The sequence below is a fragment of the Pan paniscus genome, chromosome 13 (genome assembly GCF_029289425.2).
Source record: "Pan paniscus chromosome 13, NHGRI_mPanPan1-v2.0_pri, whole genome shotgun sequence".
NCBI classification, from domain to species: Eukaryota; Metazoa; Chordata; class Mammalia; order Primates; family Hominidae; genus Pan; species Pan paniscus.
The window spans coordinates 85089173-85111198 of NC_073262.2; the positions used below are offsets into that span (position 1 = coordinate 85089173).

Genomic DNA, 22026 nt, shown 5'->3' on the forward strand with positions numbered 1-22026 from the left:
ATGTAGTATCTCTGCTTTATCTAGAATATTATTTTGTGGAAAGACAAAACTGATATATAACTGACTTTCTTAAAAATCTTCTGTTTTGAGGGGCAAAAATAGGGTTCAATTTCTAGATACTTTTAAATTATTTTTTATTTTAAATTCTAAAGTACATAATAGGTAACTAAAGAATCCAGAATTAAAGAGTCAATGAAGAAACAGCTGCTTTCTTAAAGAAAGGGTGTACCTCCCTCCAAAATTAAACTTTAGCTCAATCCATTATACTGTATCTACATTTTGCCTGGTCACAGATTCCACCACAGTGTAAAATTTTTCCTATCACCCTGTTGTTTCTTTAACTGCTGGTCTGATATTCCTGAGCAAGCTGTAAAATGTGTACTCTAGTAAAGTAGCTATCAAGTTCAAATTTATCTCCCGACACTTAACTCCAGAAAGGTGTAGTATTCACAGCACTGAAACACTGCCCTTGCCTGTAATCAGTTGAAAGAACTAAGCACAACGTTTCCTATTTAGAGGGCTGTGCAACAGCCTACAGAAACAGCTAGAGATTGCATAAGGTTTCCAAAGTTTTTCCAGTACTATGTCATTTATGTGTTTGAATAGTTAAGATTTTTTTAAATGTATTTTCAGGAGTTGATAAGAGTTTGTGCACAAAGTTTCAGAAAACAGAAAATAAAAAGGCTCCCGCAGTATGCCTGAAGTTAAACTTTAAGCACTCTTGATTGCTCTGCTGTAGCTTAGTGGCAGAATCCCCAAATTAAGGATGAAGGGAGAAACTATTGTTCCAGACAGCCCTAGAGCCACCTGGGATGTAGCATTACTTACCTAAAGATGGGTCTTTGGAGATGTTTCTTCCTGATTGTGACATGGTCATCCATTTAAAGGTGAAGGTTTAACTTCTTCCTGGAAACCACTCTAGAAACTCCAGAGAGGAAATGTGGAAGCTTATCCTGATCTATTGTGCTGCAAGGAGCCCAGAAAGAAAAAGTAGTTTCCTCTTTCTCTTTTTGGGTGCTGGGAGAAAACTTCCCTGCTCTCTGCCAGCTGAGCAGTGTGTCCATAGAGGCCACATAAGACAGGCACGTTGGGGCACTCCCCCACAGAGCAGGGTGTGCAAAAACCACCAAGAGTCACGTTGATCCAGGCAAGAGAAGTGCACGGGACCCTCCGAAACAGAACAAAACAAACAGAAAACTTCCTACCCCAGTGTCATCCAGGTAGGAACTCCCTAAGTTATTGCAGCCATGAGAGCTCTCCTTCCACATGCTGGTCAAGCTCCGAAAGGCTAAGTCCCTCCCTGTCTTTAAAACAGACTGTTCTGAGGCTCAACTTTTTTTCTTCAAAATAAAAGTTGTACAGCTGGTTCAGCAGCCCTATGTGAGTACCCTCTGAAAGTTTGTTCTCTTAAAATAAGAACTGTATACAAATTAATGAAGAAAGATAGGCTCGGGTTGCATGGCTGGCTCTGCTTCAGATTATAATTATTTTACAATCTTGCTTGTATTCATGCTGGCTGAAGTGTGGAGACGACTCATCATTTTTAGCACTTATAATCTAATAACCTCCTCTTGGCTGAAGTTGAAGATGCCATATCAACTGATAGAGAAGCCCATGCGAAGCTGACCAGAGCTACAAAAGTTAGAAAAACAAAAATTGCTAATTTCTACTGGTGACATTATACCCAGATGTCTGTACCCAAATGTGGTTTCCAACTAAGAGGAAACATCTCTTGCAAAAAAGAGATGGAAACACACACACACATCCATGTGCTTTTTTTAACAAAAAGCCCCTCCAAAGTGCCTGGGAGCCTATGGTTTATATATTATGTGATGAAATTTGGATTTATAAAAGTAAAAGGAAAGAAAAGAAGGTATAAAAGAATTTGTGAACAGCTGAAAATAAATGATATTAAAAATTGTTTTCTTTTAGAAGACAGATTTACACTGCGGGAACTCTTATTCTAGCTCCAGATAAAGGGAATGCTCGTATTTTAATGTAAATTATTTTGGAGACCTTCCTGTATCTGAATCACTAACAAAGTTCCTATTCAGTCAATAATGTCATAAGATTCCAGGTCAGAGATTTGTAATAAACTAAATCATTTCAAAGCATGATTAGAATGTTTTTAATATATACATGTAATAAAAAGGGAAAAATGAGTAACGTGCATGCCTTTAGTTGAATGATCCATAAAAATAAAGATCAAATGTCATGAAGGAGGATACTATCTGTAGTTATTGGCACTCTCCAAATACTTCCAGGGAGAAAGATCACCTTTTTATTTTCCTCCCTGAGGAGAGATAAGGAAGGAGAAGAGAGTTATAAGGGAATCATGGATTTTATCGAGCCGCTCTAATCCAAACTAGGAAATGTAATCATTATGAGAGCATTGGACTAAAAATAAAATAAATGGGTTCTAGTCCTAGTTCTATCGTAAATATGCCGGGCCACTGTGGGCAAATTTCTTGACCTGTCTGAGACCATTTTCTTGTTTGTAAAATGAAATTATAATATTAATTGAATTCTATATTTCTTTCCAGCTTTAATGGTACTATCATGTTATTTCTAAATCTGATTCGCCTGCTTCTTGCAAAGAAACTGCCATAGAAGTTATGATGCCTGATACTTCAAAAACTACACGCTTATTATGTACTGTTATAAATAAATAAGGAAGCTATAAATAAAAAGATGATTTTATATTATGTATAACATATTTATATAGATATTACATAGTTATGTAGTGACATCTATGTCACTGTTCTCTTTATGATCAATAAGTACCAATGATAAATTCACATGTGTGCTATACAGCAGTTAAATATACAGACCATGTATAAACAAACTTAGATACAGATCTTTGAAGCAGATGCTTTATTATTACCATATGCTTTGGCTTTCTTTGTATTTAGGAAAGCACATAAGAAATAACACATTGTACAGGTCTTCTGGGAGGGATTTTGCGTTTGTGGGTAGCATTCAATTTCTGTAGTCATGGTTTACCTGTATTACCATTAATATAGCATAAATCTTCCTCCTGAGGGAAAATTCAAGAAAATAATAAGCCCATCAACTTTTAAAAATTAACTTTCATTTTGTCTTCTTTTGAATTGGAAATGTGAGACAATTTCTACATGAACACAATGGAGAGAACTCAACATAAATACTAATAAACATCTAGCCAAGGTACAGTTCAAACGGCAAGCAAGTATGAAATATAGCTTGAAGTCCAAAGGCTTGATTACCAGCTGAAGAATCTGAAAGTTGTTAATCATAGGAAATCCATAACATACTTCATTACCTTAGGTTTATATTCTTTTTTCTTTCTGTGATTAAGTTAGAAAGTTTAGATTCACTTTATGGAAAGCACTATATTTAAAACCAATCTGAGACCCTATAAAGCATTCAGATGATACCAGTAAATTAAATATTCACTGGGCACCAAGAAAAATATATATTTCTTAAATGTTTTTATTAGCTTTTTCTCAAAGAACATTTAAATTTAACATTGGAAAAAAGTTGGCTTTATCAACTTATTCAACTTTAATGTAGTATTCAATAAGACAAAGATTTCATGATTATTAATTAAATTACAAAAATATATTCCTTACATTAACACAACTGTAGTGTGCAAAATACTAAAATATATGGCATAAATAAAAAGGCCAAGTCTTCTATACAATAGACTATAATTTATTATGAATAGTTTTTTTCCTGAGGGGGGTCAGAAAGGGTGTTTTTATTTTTCCTGTTGTGGAAAAACAAAGTCAGGCTGACTTAGTCTAACACGTTCACACACATACCCTACCCGACTCAGTGCTGTTAGAAATCGTCCTAACTGGTGCTCAATAAATATGTTAATTTTCTAAAACACAAATCAGCTGAAACACACCAAGAATTCCATCTAACCAACTCATTTTGTGTGACAAAACACATAGATCAACCCACGTGACTTTTCCAACCAAAAGTACCCTAAGAGTGTCATGGTATTTTCCATTAAGCATCATGGAGAAAAGGTAAGCTTTTCTTTTCCTGATTTTCTTCATTGTTATAGTCTGGCTGTGTTTGTAATACACAAGTGCCAAAGCATGCAATGGCAAAAAGGTCATTTGATATTATGCCATCCCAAGCACTGGAAAATGCATGGGTCTGCAGGTTCTCAGTTTAACCATGTAAGTCTAGTCAAATAGCACGTGAGACCACATGTGTGTTCTTTTTGTTAAACAACATTTAATTAAACACAATGTTACAAGTTATATATTTTAATGAGCTTCAAATTAAGTGCAGGAGGGAAACGAAACTGCAAGAAAGAAAGGATTAGATGGCATTTTAGGTTTTACCATGACACATAGATGATATTATCTCAATTTAAAAAAACACAACACTGCTTCTTTTACTCTTCCTTCACTACCATTCACCAAAATTAAAGCTAGCCTTGTGTATGATTAGAGTACCTCACACACCTAAACTCCAGTTTAGTTGTTGCCAATCTTTTCTCTTTTTTGACATATCATACATGAAAGATAAAGTGTGCATGTGATCCTCCCCCAGGAAAGTTCCAAGGTCTTGCTAAAACCATGAAGAGTAAAACGTGGGCATTAAATGCAAACACTACTATAATTTTCATTTGTCATAACTAGGAATATCACATCAATAAAGTGGAACACCACTTGGTCAATTATACCATGAGATAAATGGGGGTGTAAATTCTTCCTCATAAACTAACCATAACTTTACCGCTTTACCTCTAGAGGAAAAACTACTGCATATAAGTGAGTGACAGTAGAATCATTTTCGAGATAACTTAAATCTGATTTATCCTTCCAAGGTAAGTCATTCACAACTCTCAGCATTTTGTTCATTCTTTATAACACATTTCTTGCTACAAGTTTTACAACTGACTTTAAGAAGCTAGTAGATACATGATAGAGCTGGGATTTGAACTCAGATGTCTCATTCCTGAGCCCAAGCTTTTACTCCTTACAGTAGGCTGTCATCTTGGCAAGCACTCTGTCTCTGGGGTCACTCAGGATCTTTCTGGGCTGTATTTAACATTCTACTGGGAAAAAGAAGAAACAACTTACCACTCTAGAGAGTTTCTATTTTTCTTCTAACCGCCTATCCTACTCAAGTGTCATAACACTGCCAATTATGTTCCCAATACCTATAAACACTAGCCCTAGAAACATTTCCAAAGGGCCCTGGTTTACTTGATATCAAGGTGAATTGAATAGGCTTATAGATTATCTCCTGCTAAGATATGAATGAAAGTTCTGTTCTATTATAAAGATCCCTAGACTAAAGTCAAAAAACATATATTTAAACCCCAGCTTTAGCGGCAAGTTTCCCTTCAACTCCCTGTATGTCAGTTTCCTCACTAATCAAACTAAGAGGTTGGACCAGATGACCTCTAAGATCCTTTCCAGCTCTAAAATTCTGTGCCTGACTAACCCTATGATAAAATGTCAAGTTATTTAAATTTAATGTCCAACCAAGAATAAACTCTGTAGTCATTTTTAACTCTCCTTAACCACAACAAGGTCATGCATACCACCAGAATACTTTTCATCCCCATTGTTGTAGGATTAAAAATACAGCACACTACTCAAATGTGAAAATAAATTAAAGTATCTTTTTTTAAATTGAGCTTTGTTGTTGTTGTTGTTGTTGTTATTTTCCTTATAGCTTCAACCAGGAACTACCCTCACTAAGCTCTGGAAAGGCAGGGATTAGTGTCTGTTGTATTCCCTGTGCATAGTATATAAAAGATGCTCACTGGTTATTTGTTAAGTGAATGAATACATGAACAAAGTGATCATTAATGCTATCTCATCATCTTTTTATATAAATACATATTCTTTTTCTAAAAACTCAGTAATCTCTGTTAAATGTGTAATCTTTCATATTTCCTCCAGCCCATTGTTTTTCTTCAAGGAGACACCTGAGTTTATAAGGAAGAGGGTTTCTCTGACCTTGAGGTGGCAGGAAAGAGGTGGTCTCAGCCCCAAACCTGCAGGTCCCTGATCTCCTTTATGTCCTCTGGTCTCTGCAACTATGTCCCTTGTCTCTCTTGTCACTTGGTTCCCTGCACACATCTACAGCTAAAATCCAGGGCTTCTCTGATCAATTGCCTCAGTTTGGGAACCTTGGTCATTTGTCATGGATCGAGCCAATCTCAGCCTTCCTTGTTGCTTCAATATCCTCTAAGTCTCATCCACATCCTCCACCTGGATCTCTATTGAGGCTATTAAACCTTTGGCATCTGTCTAGGACCCCCCAGCCTCCTACTGTGGTCATGGCAGGCTCATGACAGATACACTGCTCCATCTCAGCTAGCTTTTGACATCCTCACAGGGCTAGCAGAACTTCCTGAGACTCCATCCCACACAGGCACTGAGGAAGACTTGGGATTGGCCACACCATACCACCATTTTTACTCTGTCATAGCTAACTCACTAAATCACAGCAAAATTCACTCTGCTTTAGCTTTTCACTTTCAACCAAACCTGCTCCTCCTCTGGGATTTCAGCTTATAGGAAAGAAGTCAAAATACTTTGACCATTTGCACAAAACACCTTCTTTTGGGGGTTCTCTTTCTGTACTTCATCAGGGCAGAAGAAATGCTTTCTTAATTTATCTCCTGCGTACCTTTCATCCATGGTCTATAACAGACCCAATGTTCAAGTCTACAGCCCTTGATCATGTATATCAGGTAGAGCTTCAGGGATTTAAGAAATAATTTTTGGTGTGAACAAAGTCTGGCTTTCAGAAATATTGTCTTAAAGGGGCTCAAAATTTCCATTTAGGTTTTCAAAACTGGCCCATACCCATGCTTCTGGTCATACACATCAAAATGGAAGATAAACAAATACATTATCACTATATATGATGAAACTTTCTTATTCATTTCATTGGGTGCATAATGAGTACAGCATACCACAATATCCACATTCTGCCTGATCCGGCCCTCGTGTACCTGTACCCTTCATCTCAAAACCCTGACCTTTGGCTCATTCCCCACTACCTGTGCTGGCATTTTGTGCCTTGAACACTTCACGCTCTTATCCTGCTGTTTCTGTACATACTTTTCCTTCTGTTTGAAATGCTTTTCATCCTGCTCATTGCTCAGATATCATTGCAGTGTCCCTCTTCAGAGATGTGACTCTCCTGACAACTCTATTTGAATTTCATGTACCTGTACCTGCACTGTTTTTCCTCCCTCAGCAAGTATCATAATCTGTGTGCATCATAATCTGTTTAATTTTTTATTCACAAATGTATCTGTTCAATGCATGAATAAATCCATTCCGCAGGATACAATAACTGAGGAAAAGATCAGAACATGTAACTTACCATGACTACTATAAAAATAAACCTAGTCAAGTTATACCAAAAATATATTTTTTCTCATATATGTGACTGTAAGACCCTAAAAATAGACTCAGTGATCTCTTGTAATGCTTCAAAACATTTTGTAAAACTTACATTCGTGTTTCATATTTGCCATTACACTTCTTCAAATCTGGAACTTTACATAAATGAGAGCAAATACAATGGCATCTTGGTCCATGTTGTTCTTCTGTAACAGAATACTTGAGACTAGGTAATTTATAAAGAACAGAAACTCATTTCCTCACAGTTACAGAAGCTGGGAAGTCCAATATCAAGGTGTCAGCCTCTGGTTTAGTGAGGGCCTTTTTACTACATCTTCAGATAGGCAGAAGACAGAAAGGAAAGCTAACTGAAAATGAAGCCTTTTTTTTTCCTGAAAGGGCCTTAATCCCCTTAAGTGGGGAGCAGCCCTCCTGGCCTAATCACCTCTTAAAAGTCCCCACCTCTACTACCACACCGAAATCACTTGAATTTTGGAGAGGACACATTCAAACCACAGCAAAGAGAATTGTAAAATTAACAATACAACTGAGAATCACTTTGAAAATGGTTCTCAGCCTCACCAGAAATGTTTTCTACCTCAGGGGAAAATTTTCTATTCACTCAATAGCTTTATACTAGATTCCCTTGATTTGTGTATCAGACTCAGTTCATTGGCCACAAATTCAATAACAAAATACGCAAGAATTATTATTTTCTTAGATTAATTAATAATAATGTTCACATTTATAATTTCTAGTGACAGAAAAGCTGTTCCCCAAATTGGCTAACTCCCCGGTCATTTAAATCCATCAGAAACAAGGCTTTCTATGTCACAAAGTAGAAGAAATTCCTCTTTGTCACTGAAGTGTAGGAGCAGGTAGGTTAAAGTTTGATTGGCTCCAATTAGCACTCCCACCTCTTCTCACAGCCTTAAGTGCTGCCCATCAAAAAACTTCCTATAAGTAGTGTAACATTATATGAAAACATCAACAACAACAACAACAATAGAAATAATTTAAAACAGATTCTCATAGCCAAACATCCATTGCTTAGTGTGTAATCAACGAACATACAAATCTACTATTAAAGGAAATGGCTTTTGTATAGTAGGTAGTTAAAGGAACATTGCAAAAAGAAGTCTCCTTAATATAAAATTCTCTTTGAGTCAGAGGTCTAAAAAGGAGATGGCTGAACAGGGGTTGGAAGGATGAATAGATATTCAACTAGCAGGATAAGAAGAAGAGCAAGCAGAGTGTTTCATAAGCCCGAAGTACCATGCAATAATACGTGATTTCAAGTGCACATGGTGGGTGAAGCAGTGTGGTGTCAGTCATGCGGCATTCGCCTGCAGTTACAGAGGCTCACACCATCACATAAAAAGAGGGGTTTTAATTAGGGAAGTGATCCATGTGATATCAAAGTTTAAAAGCATCTGATTCAGAGGTTTCCATTACTCCCCAAACATGCCAAAAATATTCTTATCTGCAATTCTTCAGTCAGTGGAAAGCTGTTCAAAAGTAGCTGCATACTGAGACTTGGTTAGTTTCTCTGAAACTCTGAAGTCCATCACAAAATCAACAACCTAACTTCAATATTGAGTCCTCCTTACCAGCTTTCCTCCATATTTTAAGTTTGGCTTCAATATAATGCTAAATTGGATTAGCAATTTTTTTAAGTCTGCTTAAGCTTTCAGTAATGCTTATGAATAAATGTTCAGAGCTACAACCAAGAAATGAATTGAATCAATGTCAGTAATAGAAAATTCCTAAATGCTAAACTATTGGCTTCTCTAAGCTTTGAGAATTAGACAGCAATAGAGATAATCATGACTCATGCTGACTGAGTAGAACCATCCACTGACTTTGCCAGACTTCCAATAGTGTGTTTGGTAAGGTTCTGTGTAAATAATCCAAATGTATAGAAATAGGTTACAACACTTATTACCTTTCTAAAATAAAAATTAGTTATTAACAGAGAAAATCAATACCACATATATTTGTACCCTCACTCCTTAAAAAACTCATTCTAGTTTCAGCTTTTCTCTTTGCTTCTATGGAATACTCCCTCCACTCCAAGTGCACTGTAATAATCTATCCTTGGCAATCTCATCTTTGGAATTACTATCTTCTTTTGAATATCAATGTATCATTACTATTAATTGTTCTATGACATGCCATAGTTACCATAATTCTTTTGTACTTTTATTTTATTAAACTCAAAATTCAAATTCCATACAGGATTTAAACTGGTCAGTAGTGCTTTCCCAAGCCCCATACTGGACATATTATTTATTGCATCATCTATTGCATGGCTCGATACCAGAAGAGAATACTGGAAATCAAGTCTATCTTAGAAATGCTGCATCTTTTTCAACATTATGAACCCTCATCTTGCTCTATGGTACTAGAAAATAATAATTTTCCCTCATCTGCTCTTTACATGACCCAATGGAAAATGTGGAGGGAGGAAAGTTGGCATGTGTTTGGCAGTCATTAACTGTGTCAGGTACTATACTTTATATGCCCTGTTTCAGTTAATTCTACATAACACACCCAAAAGGTAGAATCTCATATCTTCATTTCACACTCAAGGCAACTAGACTTTAGAAAAGTTATATAATTTGCCAAAGACTGTATAGTTCGCATATTACAGTAATAGGATTTGAATCCAGTCTTTCTGATGCTGACCTCTTTGTTCTTACTAACATATTGCACTGTCTCTCCATGATCATATTCTTAGTTTTAATAACAGCCTTAAAAAAGCACCTTGGCCAACCATATTTTTAAAATTATAATTCTCTGATAATTTAAATTAAGTTGAACCCTAGCAGGAATTGAGACTTGATTTCAGAGACACATTTATCTGGTTTGGGTCAATCTCACAATACAAGCCTTACATGTGGATGGATCAATGAACCATGAAAAGCACAAGACTAAATATTTGGATGCTTTAAAGTTTAAATTTTGCCATTTGTTTGCTGTATAATCTTCATTGAACAAAAGTGGATAAACAAAACTTCTGGTCAAAACATCACTGAGAAACTCTTGGGGAAAAAAATCAGATTAGTAAATGTGCACATGAAGTTGTGATATATATCCCCAACATACAGAATGGGTCTCCAACACAAAGGTGTGTCTGTAAGGTAATTTTCTCTTTGAAATCCTATTTGCAACCACCCAAATCGTAAAAATAATTAATTGATTAATTAAAACTCTACCTTTTCTCTAAATCACTTCATAAGATGTTTCACCTTCACTGAAAAGGCTAGATAGGCTCCATTCACAGACTTGTAAAGCTAAGAGTTACCTATGAAATTACCTAGCCCCTATATCCAATAAAAGAGCTGTTGCCATTACAGAGCACATATGTACCAGGCACTGCTGAGGATTCTACAGAACCTATTACACTGAATTCCCCAGATGACAATATGGGATAATATTAGTATCCTAATTTTAGAGATAGCTAATATTGTACAGCTGGGACTGACAAAACAAAGGTTTGAACCTGGGACTGCTTTTCACCAGAGTCCACAGAATTAATTATTAGTGCCTTGTAAGATTGGGTCCATCTAATATGATTCACTTTGATTCTTTCTCTCTGTTTCTTACAATCATTTTATATTTTTATCTTCACTCTTTTCTTTTGCTCTGTTTCATAAATAATTTTCTTTTCCAGTGATAAGCATCAAGTGTATTATTAACTGGTTCTTACCTTAAATTTATGGAGATTCTGAATTCACTTCTCTTGGTTGTTCTGCAAATACAGAACATTGCTGCTGTTTTGAATGTACACAATGTTTCAGTATAGTTCATGAACATCAATTTTTTGACCTTGAGGTAATGAGTTATTTGTTATAAATAGAATCATAGACTTCTGGAATCTGAAGGGATTTTCAAGGTCAAGTTATTCACCTTCCTAGCCATTACAGAACTCCTCTTGTTTTCCTCTCAGAGAGCACTTACCTCTCAAGTATCCCTGAGCTGGTAAAAGTAAATCTACAGTTCCCCTGATCTCCAAATTTAAGACCTCTCATAATACGAGCATTTCATCTTGTTAAATGCTACTTGTATTTAAAGATAGAGACTTCTTATACCAAGTTATGTAGCCAATACACAATCAAAAAACAACAATCTACTCCAAGAATGGAGGGAAAACTGGCTGCGTTCAGCTTACTAAGAAGTCCTATGTTGGTCTCCAATGGGGCCACTTCTAAGGCATATGGAAAGGTAAATTTTGATTTTAATTTTTAAATTCTGAAATATAATCTATTTTTAAAAGTAATTTTAATACAATTAAGTGCATTCATAAAATAAAAGGAACAAAAGAGGCAAAGAGGGGAGAGAAAGGAAGACTCACAGAGGAAATTATGCTGTTTTAGCAAGGTTTAGCCAGTGCTTGGAAGTTCATCAGGGGAAAATTATTTACTAGAAAGACAATGTAGAGAAAGAAAGTTCAGTCAAAAGATGGTAGAAAGTAATGCAGAATCATGAAATGCCATAGTATTCAGGAAGGTATCCTGGCATGACTTAAAGGTAAAAATACGAGGGGAAATTACAGGAGATGAATCTGAAAAATTATAGAGACCAAATTATATATGCCATACTGAAGAGCTGAGACTATATCCAATAGGCAATGGGGAGCCACTAGTGGGCTACCATCAGAGAAATGATACTTTCTACTTTGCAGTTTTGGAAGATGTCACTGAACAATGTAGAAAATATTTTTTAGGATTACAAGTATGGGTATAGGGATATCAGTAAAAAGCATGTTAGACTAGTCTAGGTGAAAGATGACTGTAACTTGAAGTAAAGCAAAGGCATTAATTGCAAAAAAGAGTGTATTCAAGAGATATTAACAGGGATAGTACATAGGTTATAGTGCATAATAAGGTGTACTGAATGAAAAAGAAAAAGGATTCTAAGATAATAATTAGATTTCTGATTTGTTATCTGGGAGGATGGTGTAAGAAGACCCAGATTGGTAATAAGAAGAAAGAAGTATAATGGTAAGTTTATTGGTAACACATAGTGAATTTGTGATGCCAAAAGATGGTTCAAGTGAAGATATTTAATGGGCAATTAGATATTTGAATGGTGCAGGGGGGTAGTGTGATGAAAGAGGAAAGAAGACAGTTATGGAGATAAAATGTGGGGGAGGGGAGTTGCATAAATATAAAATTATGAACGTGGATGGTCTTGCTCAGAGAGAACATTTAGATTACAGAAGTAAAGTCCCAAGAACAAAACTCTGGCAATTGAGGAGATGGACAGGGACGAGTATTCAGCAAAGATGTCAGAGAGAATTGGGACTCAGGAGGAGAAGTTTGTCCTACAACAGAAGTGGAGAGGGCGTCAAGTGGAAGAAAGATGTCACTGGTACCAAAGCTGCAGAGCAGTCAGAGAGACTAGTGGAACATTTCCACTAAACATTTCCAGTAAAGTTGGCAGCATGGAAGCCACTGGTGACCTTAATTAAGGCAGTTTCTGTGCTGGAACAATCCCATATTCAGGAAGACAAAAAGTTCTGAAACCAAGAAAACCTTTAAGGTTGGGAGAATTTTTCTGATTAGGCACACAAAACAAGCACTTCAGTTAATTGTTTCTATGGAAATAAATATGAAAGGAAGATATGGGCTAACTGTACAAATATTTGAAGTCACAGAAAAAGTACATATGGCTACCTGTTTACATGACAACATTTTACTTCGAGCAAGTTGTTGTTTCCTACCTTAATGCCTTGATTTAAAGTTTCTGAGGATATTTTCTTTTGGGAGAAAATGTGTAGGAACATAACAGAAATATAAACCAAAAGAAAAGTTGCCCTAATTGCGTCTTCCTCAGTTGGAATTCACTTGAATAATCTTTTTTGGTTATGGTATATGTAGAAATGGTGACACTGCTGTCCCAGAGCATATAATTTAAGCCAACACAGATTATCTCATATATCCTTCTCTTCCTTTCAGGATTCATTTCCAGAATCCCAGTGCTCTCATTTTAATTTCTGGAAGTTCAAATCTCAAACTGAAGCAATCATCTAGGGTTACTAGTCTACATATTTTCTTCCCATTCTGATTTCTATAGAAACTCGCATATTCTGTGTTTCATTGGCTCAAAATGGTACTCTGAGCCAGCTGACCCAAGGAAGAAAGGGAATCTGCTAATATATTAGGAGATGACAAATTCCTCTTATTACATTCTGGGACGCAATTATCAAAAACTCTAACAGAAAGTAACTGTGGCAGATCAATGGGATGCTACTTAGTTACAGGCATGCCTTTAAATCATACCACATAGCTGTCTATTCTTCCTGACTATATGCAGACATCATATACTTCCACTCAACTGCAGCAAATGCCTATTGTGTTTTCATTTATGAAGAAGAAATAATAAATGCTTGACATATTTCTGCATTATTAAAACAAGATATATTCTAAATAAAATACTTTTCTATTGAGAAATGAATTAACAGTACATAAAACTTAAGGCATATTCTCAATATTATAATTGGATTTTTCCAAATTATCCAAAATGCTTATTATCCCAATATTATGTGTTTAAAATATTCTTTATTTTCTCTTCTACTTTAAAATGTTACTTTTATTATACATTTAATTTTCATGGGGTTTTTTTTTTATTTTATTTCTCTTCTTTTCTGTTGATTTTTCTGCTCAAGCACCAAACTGGTTTAATTACTGTAGCTTTTAGTATGCCTAAGCATTGAGTAATAAGTCTTCCTTCAGTTTATTTTTCCCCTTACCACGAAAATTTTTTGGATACTAATGCATGTGTACTAGTCCATTCTCGTGCTACTAATAAAGACATACCTTAGACTGGGTAATTTATAAAGGAAAGAGGTTTAATGAACTCACAGTTCCACATGGCTGGGGAGGCCTCATAATCAGGACAGAAGACAAAGGAAGAGCCAAGGGTCATCTTACATGGCAGCAGGCAAGATGGCTTGTGCAGGAGAACTCCCATTTATAAAACCAACAGCTCTCATGGGACTTATTCACCACCCAAGAACTGTATGGGTGAAACCACCCCCATGATTCAATTATCTCCACCTGGCCCCATCCTTGACACATGGGGATTATCACAATTCAAGGTGAGATTTGGGTGGGGACAAAGCCAAACCATATCAGTATGTTTATTCTTCTCCATAAATTTATTTTTATATATAATCATTTTATATGTATAAATCTCCTATTTATTTGAGCAAAAGAATATTGAGGATAATAGGAGCCAGATTGCTCATGATTGGAGATGGAATTTCACATATGGAAAGGGGAAGAACTAAAATAGGTACCATGGCATTGGCTAGAAGTTAGAGGTACTGGTATAAACTATAGGTTTTATAAATACAATATATACAACCCTAGCTATGTCCAGTGAGAGGAGCAAGAAACAACGCCACAACAGTAGCAATTAGCACACCTAGCACCCAAATTTTGTTTTCTATATAAGATTCACTACTGAAAGTGATCAAGAATCCTTATATAATAGGCTGAATCCAGGGCTGGGGAGAGAGAAAGTGCAAGATAAATCTGGAATACATCACACTAGAAAGTAAGGATGCATTCAAAGAATGATGGTAGCATATCAAAAGAACATGCAAATAAGCTTGAAGAGGCTTCATTGATCAAATCTGGGACAATCTGAACATCAAAATAAATAATGATAGCAATGTTTTATGTCTTATTGCCCACTGAATAAAATCAGAATCCATGAGTCATTTCTGATAAAAAATAAATGAATGAATACATTAGGAATAAAGGTCCTCCTACTGGAAAACACCAACTGATAAATACCAAAGGAATGATAGAGCTAGAAAATCAGTGAATAGTAAAACCATTGGGTGAAAATTTGGTGAGAAAGAAGCAGGATATTTATACATCCTCAATATATCATTCTATAAATTTCTAATTAATTCAAAAATTAAAAATGGGAATATTACTGGTATTGCATCACTATTAGGACAAACTAGGATTAATTATGTGCCTCCTGACCCAATATCACAGAAACAAATCTACTCATTTTTGTAGAAATAAAAATTTCTAATTATTTTCATGGAAATACCAAACATAACCAAAGTGAGGGAAAGTCTATAAATAATTGGCCTGTACTCTAAAAATGTCAAGGTCAAAAAACACAAGGAAAGGTTGAAGAACCACTCCAAATTAAAAGACCCAAGAGAACTGACAACTAAATGCAATGTATCATCTTAGATTTCCTTCTACGTTAGGAATGACATAGATATAAAAGATTATTGGGACAAAGACAAAACTTGAAAAATAACTGCAGATTAAACAGTATTTTACCTGTATTAAATTATTTGATTTCATTTGTGCTATATATGTGCAAATGTGTGATAAAAATTATATGCATTATGTAATACATATTTAATTTTATTCTATTCTTATAATAAACAATATTTATATGCATGTTTAATTATACATGAATAAAGAGAATAAAGACAATGATAAGTGGGGCAAAACATAAAAAATTGTTCCTGGACTTCCCTGTACTATTCTTGCAACTTTAAAATTACATTAAATTTGAAAATTTTTTAAAAACTTGTTGCAACTTTAATTTTTAAATCATATAGAAATTATAGATTTTAAAAGGTCAAAGGAAATGTAAAATTTAGCATCATCTTGAAATGTTGTATCTTACAATAAATTTTGCTACATCAGAACTTTGTGATGCCATATTTCAGAAGCAAGGTTAACAACTCTGGGAGAATGACATCTGTGTATTGTCTCTATTCACAGTGATTTACAAACAAAACAAAACAATCAGTAATAAATAAGATGGGTAATCTGTGAATATGTTGAGTAATAAACCCAACCAAAATATTCCCCCTTCACCCTGAAGGGGGTTCAGGTAAATCCCCCTTCTGAGGTTTACCTGAATTCTTCAAGTAGAACTAATCGTACAACTCTTAACTCACATGCCATTGTTTTTCTAATTTTCCTAGGATATATAAAACTTTCTACCTCGGATAATAATTATGTATACACACATTATCTTTGAGAATCAACTAAAAAAAAACCCTTAAGGATAGAACTCCCATTTGCTTAAAAATCTTTCAGTGGCTCCCAGATGCCCTTAAGATGGTCAAACTGTTTAATTTATATACATAAAATATTATATATTTAAGCTTCATAAATCACATATATATAATACAGTCTGCCTATGATATGGTTTGGCTCTGTGTTCCCACTCAAATCTCAGGTTGAATTGTAATTCTTATTGTTGGAGGAGGTACCTGGTGGGAGGTTATTTGATCATGGGGGCAGATCTCCCCCTTGCTGGTCTCGAGATAGTGAGTGTGTTCTCATATATGATGGTTTGAAAGTGTGTGACACTTCCTCCTTTGCTCTCTCTCTCTCCTGTCAACATGTGAAGATGTGCTTGCTTCCCCTTTGCCTTTCACCCTGATTGTAAGTTTCATAAGGCCTCCCCAGCCATGCTTCCTCTACAGCCTGTGCAAATGTGAGTCAATTAAACTTCTTTTATTTTCTTTTTTCCTTTTTTTTTTTTTCTGGAGATAGAATTTCACTCTTGTTGCCCAGGCTGGAGTTTAATAGTGTGATCTCAGCTCACTGCAAACTCGGCCTCCTGGGTTCAAGCTATTCTCCTGCCTCAGCCTCCCAAGTAGCTGGTATTACAGGCATGCACCACCATGCCCGGCTAATTTTGTATTTTTAGTAGAGACGAGGTTTCTCCATGTTGGTCAGGTTGGTCTTGAACTCCTGACCTCAGGTGATCTGCCTACCTTGGCCTCCCAAAGTGCTGGGATTTCAGGCGTGAGCCACTGCACCCGGCCAAACTTCTTTTCTTTATAAACTATCAAGTCTCAGGTACTTATGTATAGCAATATGAGAACAGCCTAATATAGGTTAGGTCTCTCAAAATCTCCCTAACCACTCATTCACTAAATAGATACATGGTCCCAGCTTTGGCAATATTGGATGACTTTCAGTTCACCTAAATCACTACATTTTCCCTCCAAGAAGTTTTAAGTTCCTTTGCCTAGAATATGCTTCCTTCAAATTCTTCCCCCAGCCATTTCTGGCTTCATGTTTAACCTTCAGTATGGGTATGGGTATCTCTTGCTTCTAGAAGTCTTCCTTGAGAATCACATCTGAGATAGATGTCCCTTCTTTGTGGCTGTGTATTTTTACTTCCAGTTTCAAATCATCAGTAGCATGATTACAATAGCACTTATACTTCTTTTCATTAATCATTAACTGTAACTTTCCTGTCTCATTTTGTACTGTATTGAGAGAATAACTCATCTTCATATTCTATACATTTCTTTAATACTGTCTTGTATAAAGTAGCTTGGCAATTAATAAATGCATATCTATATTGTACTTGAGCAAAATGCTACTTATGAATTTTGAGTTTGAAGAGAAATCCATCTAACTGTCTATCAATATATCTCTCTCTCTCTTTCTCTCTCTCTTTCTTGCTGAGACCACTGAGAAGGCTTAGAAATAATGGCAGCTCGGTAGTAATGGGCATACCTAGCACCAAGGCCTTAGCTTCTATATATCATTATCTACTAAAAAAGAAATTGTCATCTATCCACACTTACATGTATGCATATATAGCTGAATAACATGTTTCCCAAAAGAATGTACTTCAGTACTTAATTTAGTACTCTTATTCTTCTTTTTGAATAGAACAAGGAAAAAGAACTCTTCAAAAAGAGTGGAAAAGATAGCTAATCCTCTGGGGTTTTATGTGCTAAAACAGTCCTGAGATACACAAGTTAAACTTGGCATACTTTGGATCGGGGCCAAAAATTGTTTTTATTGGCTGTAGAAAATGGAATTTTAGACCATGTTGAGCCATACTATAATTATGTTTGGAAATGCATGATGTGATGGTTGAGCATTCAGTGCGACTAAATGAGTTTATATCTTCTGGAAAGTGATTGATCATATTTTTCTCAGCATTTACGCCTTATGCAGGCAAAAAGAAAAGTTTTACTTCTTAACTCCATTTACTGAAAATATAGAAACACAAATATTTCCAAAAGACAATGAGGAATTATAAAGGAACTTCCTTCTAAATATAGATATCAAGATCTCGACAGGGTTAATGTAAGCCTAAAGTCAGCTTTTTATTGATAGAAAAACAACAGTAAAACAAATCATTTAGAGTAAATAGTTTATGCCTTGAGCTATCGCCTCAAAATAAACATTCCATTTTCCCACTTGACATTGACTCAAATGACATTGTTTTGCTTCTAAACAGAGTTATTTTTTCTAGGTTCCACAGATGTCGGTGATTTCCTTCAGGAGAGTTGAAACTGATAAATATTGTTTTAGAGAGCTGATCTGGGAGTTGAAAGGAAAATATTTTATGCCAATAAAAATTAAATTAGCTTCAACGTGAAAGCTATACAAAAGAGGAAAATACATAACACAAGAATATAATTCAATGATTTAGGCAATGTTAAGAGCTGAAATACCATAGAGCTTTTAATATTATTATTTGGAAAAGTTTCTGCCTAGGGCAATACCAATGTAAACATTTCCAGTTTCATCCCTGCCAAATATTGTTGTTTTTTCCATTATTGAAGCTTAAAAATACTTGGGCTGTTTTAAAGATTAGTGTGTTGGCATAAAACCACACATGCTTCCTAGAAGTATGTTCTTTAACCCTCAATCATGACATTTAAAATTATTTTTCATGATATTTAAATATTGTCAAGGTACTTTGGCATCAGAAGAGAATTTCACCAATTCTCATTAGGCAATTAGTTATGATAGAAATGAGGTAACATGCTGAGCCATGAATATTCAGTATTTATCACTACTTAAAATGCTAATATGCAAGATAAAAATGCCAAGTACACTTTTTTGGATTCATTTAAACTTAAATCATAGGGATGGCATTGTGTTTTCACCATCTCAGCTTTCATCATTATATTAAGATTTTAAATATAATAGCCAGAATATATTAATTACAAAGCAAAGTGGTCAGCAATGGTTTCCCAGGGTTATTTTGTAGTATCTTAAAATGCTGGCCAGATGAAAAGCATGCACAATTACCACATCTCCTGCCTAGAAGAGATTGTGGACCACTCAGCTCTGTTAGAACAGCATACCAGTGAAGTCAAAGCTCTCACAAGGTTCAATTAACATAGGACAAAGATAAACTTATCTTAGCCATTGATATCATAAAGGCATGCTGTTTACCCCAAATAAAATCAGGTCAGAGGATGGAGATAAATTTTACTGCCATTAAACATTTGTTAAATTGAGTGTAGTCTCCTGTTTTGGTCAGGAGTGGCTACTACAACATACCTTGACTGAGACTAAGTATTCTGTGTCTAAAATGTCAGATTTAAGAACTGAGGACAGATATCTATTTGCTTTGAAGCAAAGAGCATGTATTCAGATTGAAAATTTGCTTCGTAAATGGAAATGGAGAAAACAATTAACAAACTTGCTAATATTGTCGTTTGGTTAATTAACTTACCTACATTACACATGTGGACTGTTGAGTTCAAATGGTTAAATATTAAGTTTATGTGCCCTTCAATGATTAAGCAGCCTTCTCTGGTAGAGAATAAAGAGCATGAACTCTGGAATGGCCTGCTTTGGTTAGAATCCCAGCCCCTCATCTAACAAGGTATGTGATCCCCAGAAAATTTTTTAAAATACTTAAGGTTAAATTTCCTCATCTTCAACGAAGGGAAAATAATCATCATCACCATATGGGATTTCTGTGTTTTTTAAGTGAGATAATATATATATATATAGACCACGTAGACAAATGCCTGATACATAGTAAACCTGCACAAAATCTTTTGTTTTGTCATTTAAATCTGTACATTAAACTCCACAATTACACTTACAAGTTGGTTAAGTTCAAAAGGACGGCCACTGGAAAAATGTTTACTTTGAGAAATTTTTTTTCACTTACACACACACACACACAAACACACATACTCTATTCATATTTTACATATCACTGTTTATTATATTTCCCTTTATAAATTTTCATGTTCCTCATTATTCCTAGATAATGTTGCACTTAGTTTTGATGTCCTAATATCTCATGTCATCTATGAGCAATCATTTCCAAGCAGATGAAGCTGGGACATGGCCACATAAGACCGTATCAGAATCTACTGAGAGATTTTCCAGACTGTAAACACACTGGACCCTCTACTTCCCATTCTTGCCAAATTCTGACACTTTCCAGTGACCTTCCTGATTACCAGTTCAGTTCATGAGGAGCCCTTTTTGCTGACGGCAACGTGTGCCACAAGTAAAGAGGAATAGAAGAAACAGGCTGTAGACCACCAACAAGTAAAGGTCCTCACACTCCCCAGTAAGGATGATGCTATTGTAGGCCTGGAGACTAAGGGATCCCTTCTACGAGGCACACATGCCTACCCTGTAAAGCCCATCTCAAAGGCTATATTTTCAACCTTATTTTCACTGGTGCTCTCTGCTCTTTCCCTCTGAACAACCATAAATCTATCTATACTTTCTTATGGCATGGCTCACTTTCTACTATGTATTATAGTTTCTTATGTCCATGACACATTTCCCTACTAGGCTTCTGTGCATTACAGATAATAAGTGATTTCTGAATTAATTAATTAATTAATATCAAATGTCTCCCTTTGAACTGTGCCTAAACTGTTTAAACAGGCTTGCGTTTCAGAGTTTCATCCATAGCCTGTCATATGGATGTTTCTGATGAGCACAAACATTGGTCAACTTTTTGACATTATGGGGCTAGAACACAAACTTCTTGGAGCTCTGGCTTTATCTCCTTAACTATGTGATCTTGTTTCACAACCCTGACGTTACTGCTATTTTCCCACATCCCAGTCATGCCTTATGATGACAAGCTGCATTTTTAACATTTTAGTGCTACAGGATAAGCTCAGTGAAACTTCTTTTAATTTGCAAGTCTTTGGCTTTCCTAACATTTCAAGATTCTAACACTCATGCTTGGCACATTGGGTGTGCTCAGTAACTTTTGATTTTATATCTTAAATTTTCCCTTCCTTTTCTCACTCCTTTCTTCTTTATTTTAAACCATTTTGGAGCATATGTTTCTAATCAATAAACAAAATCACATCATTTGCTTAGTCTTATCATTTAGATTTTTTTTTTGTTCTTGTGTTGAAAGCAGATTTTAAAGACTGGTAGTTTAGAATTACCTTTGAATTATTCTTTTAACTTATGTTTCCCTTGTTGAAGTCTGATTTACACATACCCCGAAACTCCACAATTGTAAAGTATATGCGATGTTTTAGAACCCAACAGAAATGTTGGGTTATGGACCATTCTGCTGTGAAAATTGTGAAGAATCTCAGATATTTAGAACTGAAAGAAAAAACTTCAAAGGCATTCCAAAACAGCTCCCTGTTCTTTCCACATTATATCCAAAAAAACTATCACCCACTGCTAATGACTGTGCATGCCAGCCAATTTTCATCTACCAACAAAGGTATTCACTTTCAGCAGAGTTCCAAATTGGTTTAATTTAGTGCAGTTTGATGGATAAAATCTAAATGATCTTTTTATTTAAAAACTAACACTACAGAGTTGTCTTAATCTACTGTGATTCCGTTTTTAGCAGATACAAACATAAGTTATGGTGTTGGTGTGGA

The 22026-nt window shown here is 35.4% G+C and overlaps 1 protein-coding gene across 15 annotated transcripts in view; it reads right to left on the bottom strand.

The window, feature by feature from the left end:
- Positions 1 to 22026, bottom strand: part of PDE1A (phosphodiesterase 1A) — a 395424-nt gene that overhangs the window by 299631 nt on the left and 73767 nt on the right. For 7 of the 15 annotated variants that reach the window (XM_008977185.5, XM_063595224.1, XM_057301447.2 and 4 more), the window contains exon 1: positions 829 to 2138. The exons of the other annotated variants lie outside the window; for them this stretch is intronic. In XM_008977185.5, coding sequence (XP_008975433.1) covers positions 829 to 881 — 53 coding nt within the window. In that variant the 5' untranslated portion in view covers positions 882 to 2138. Of the gene's footprint in view, positions 1 to 828; positions 2139 to 22026 lie in introns of those variants that run through there. 15 annotated transcript variants of the gene reach the window in all.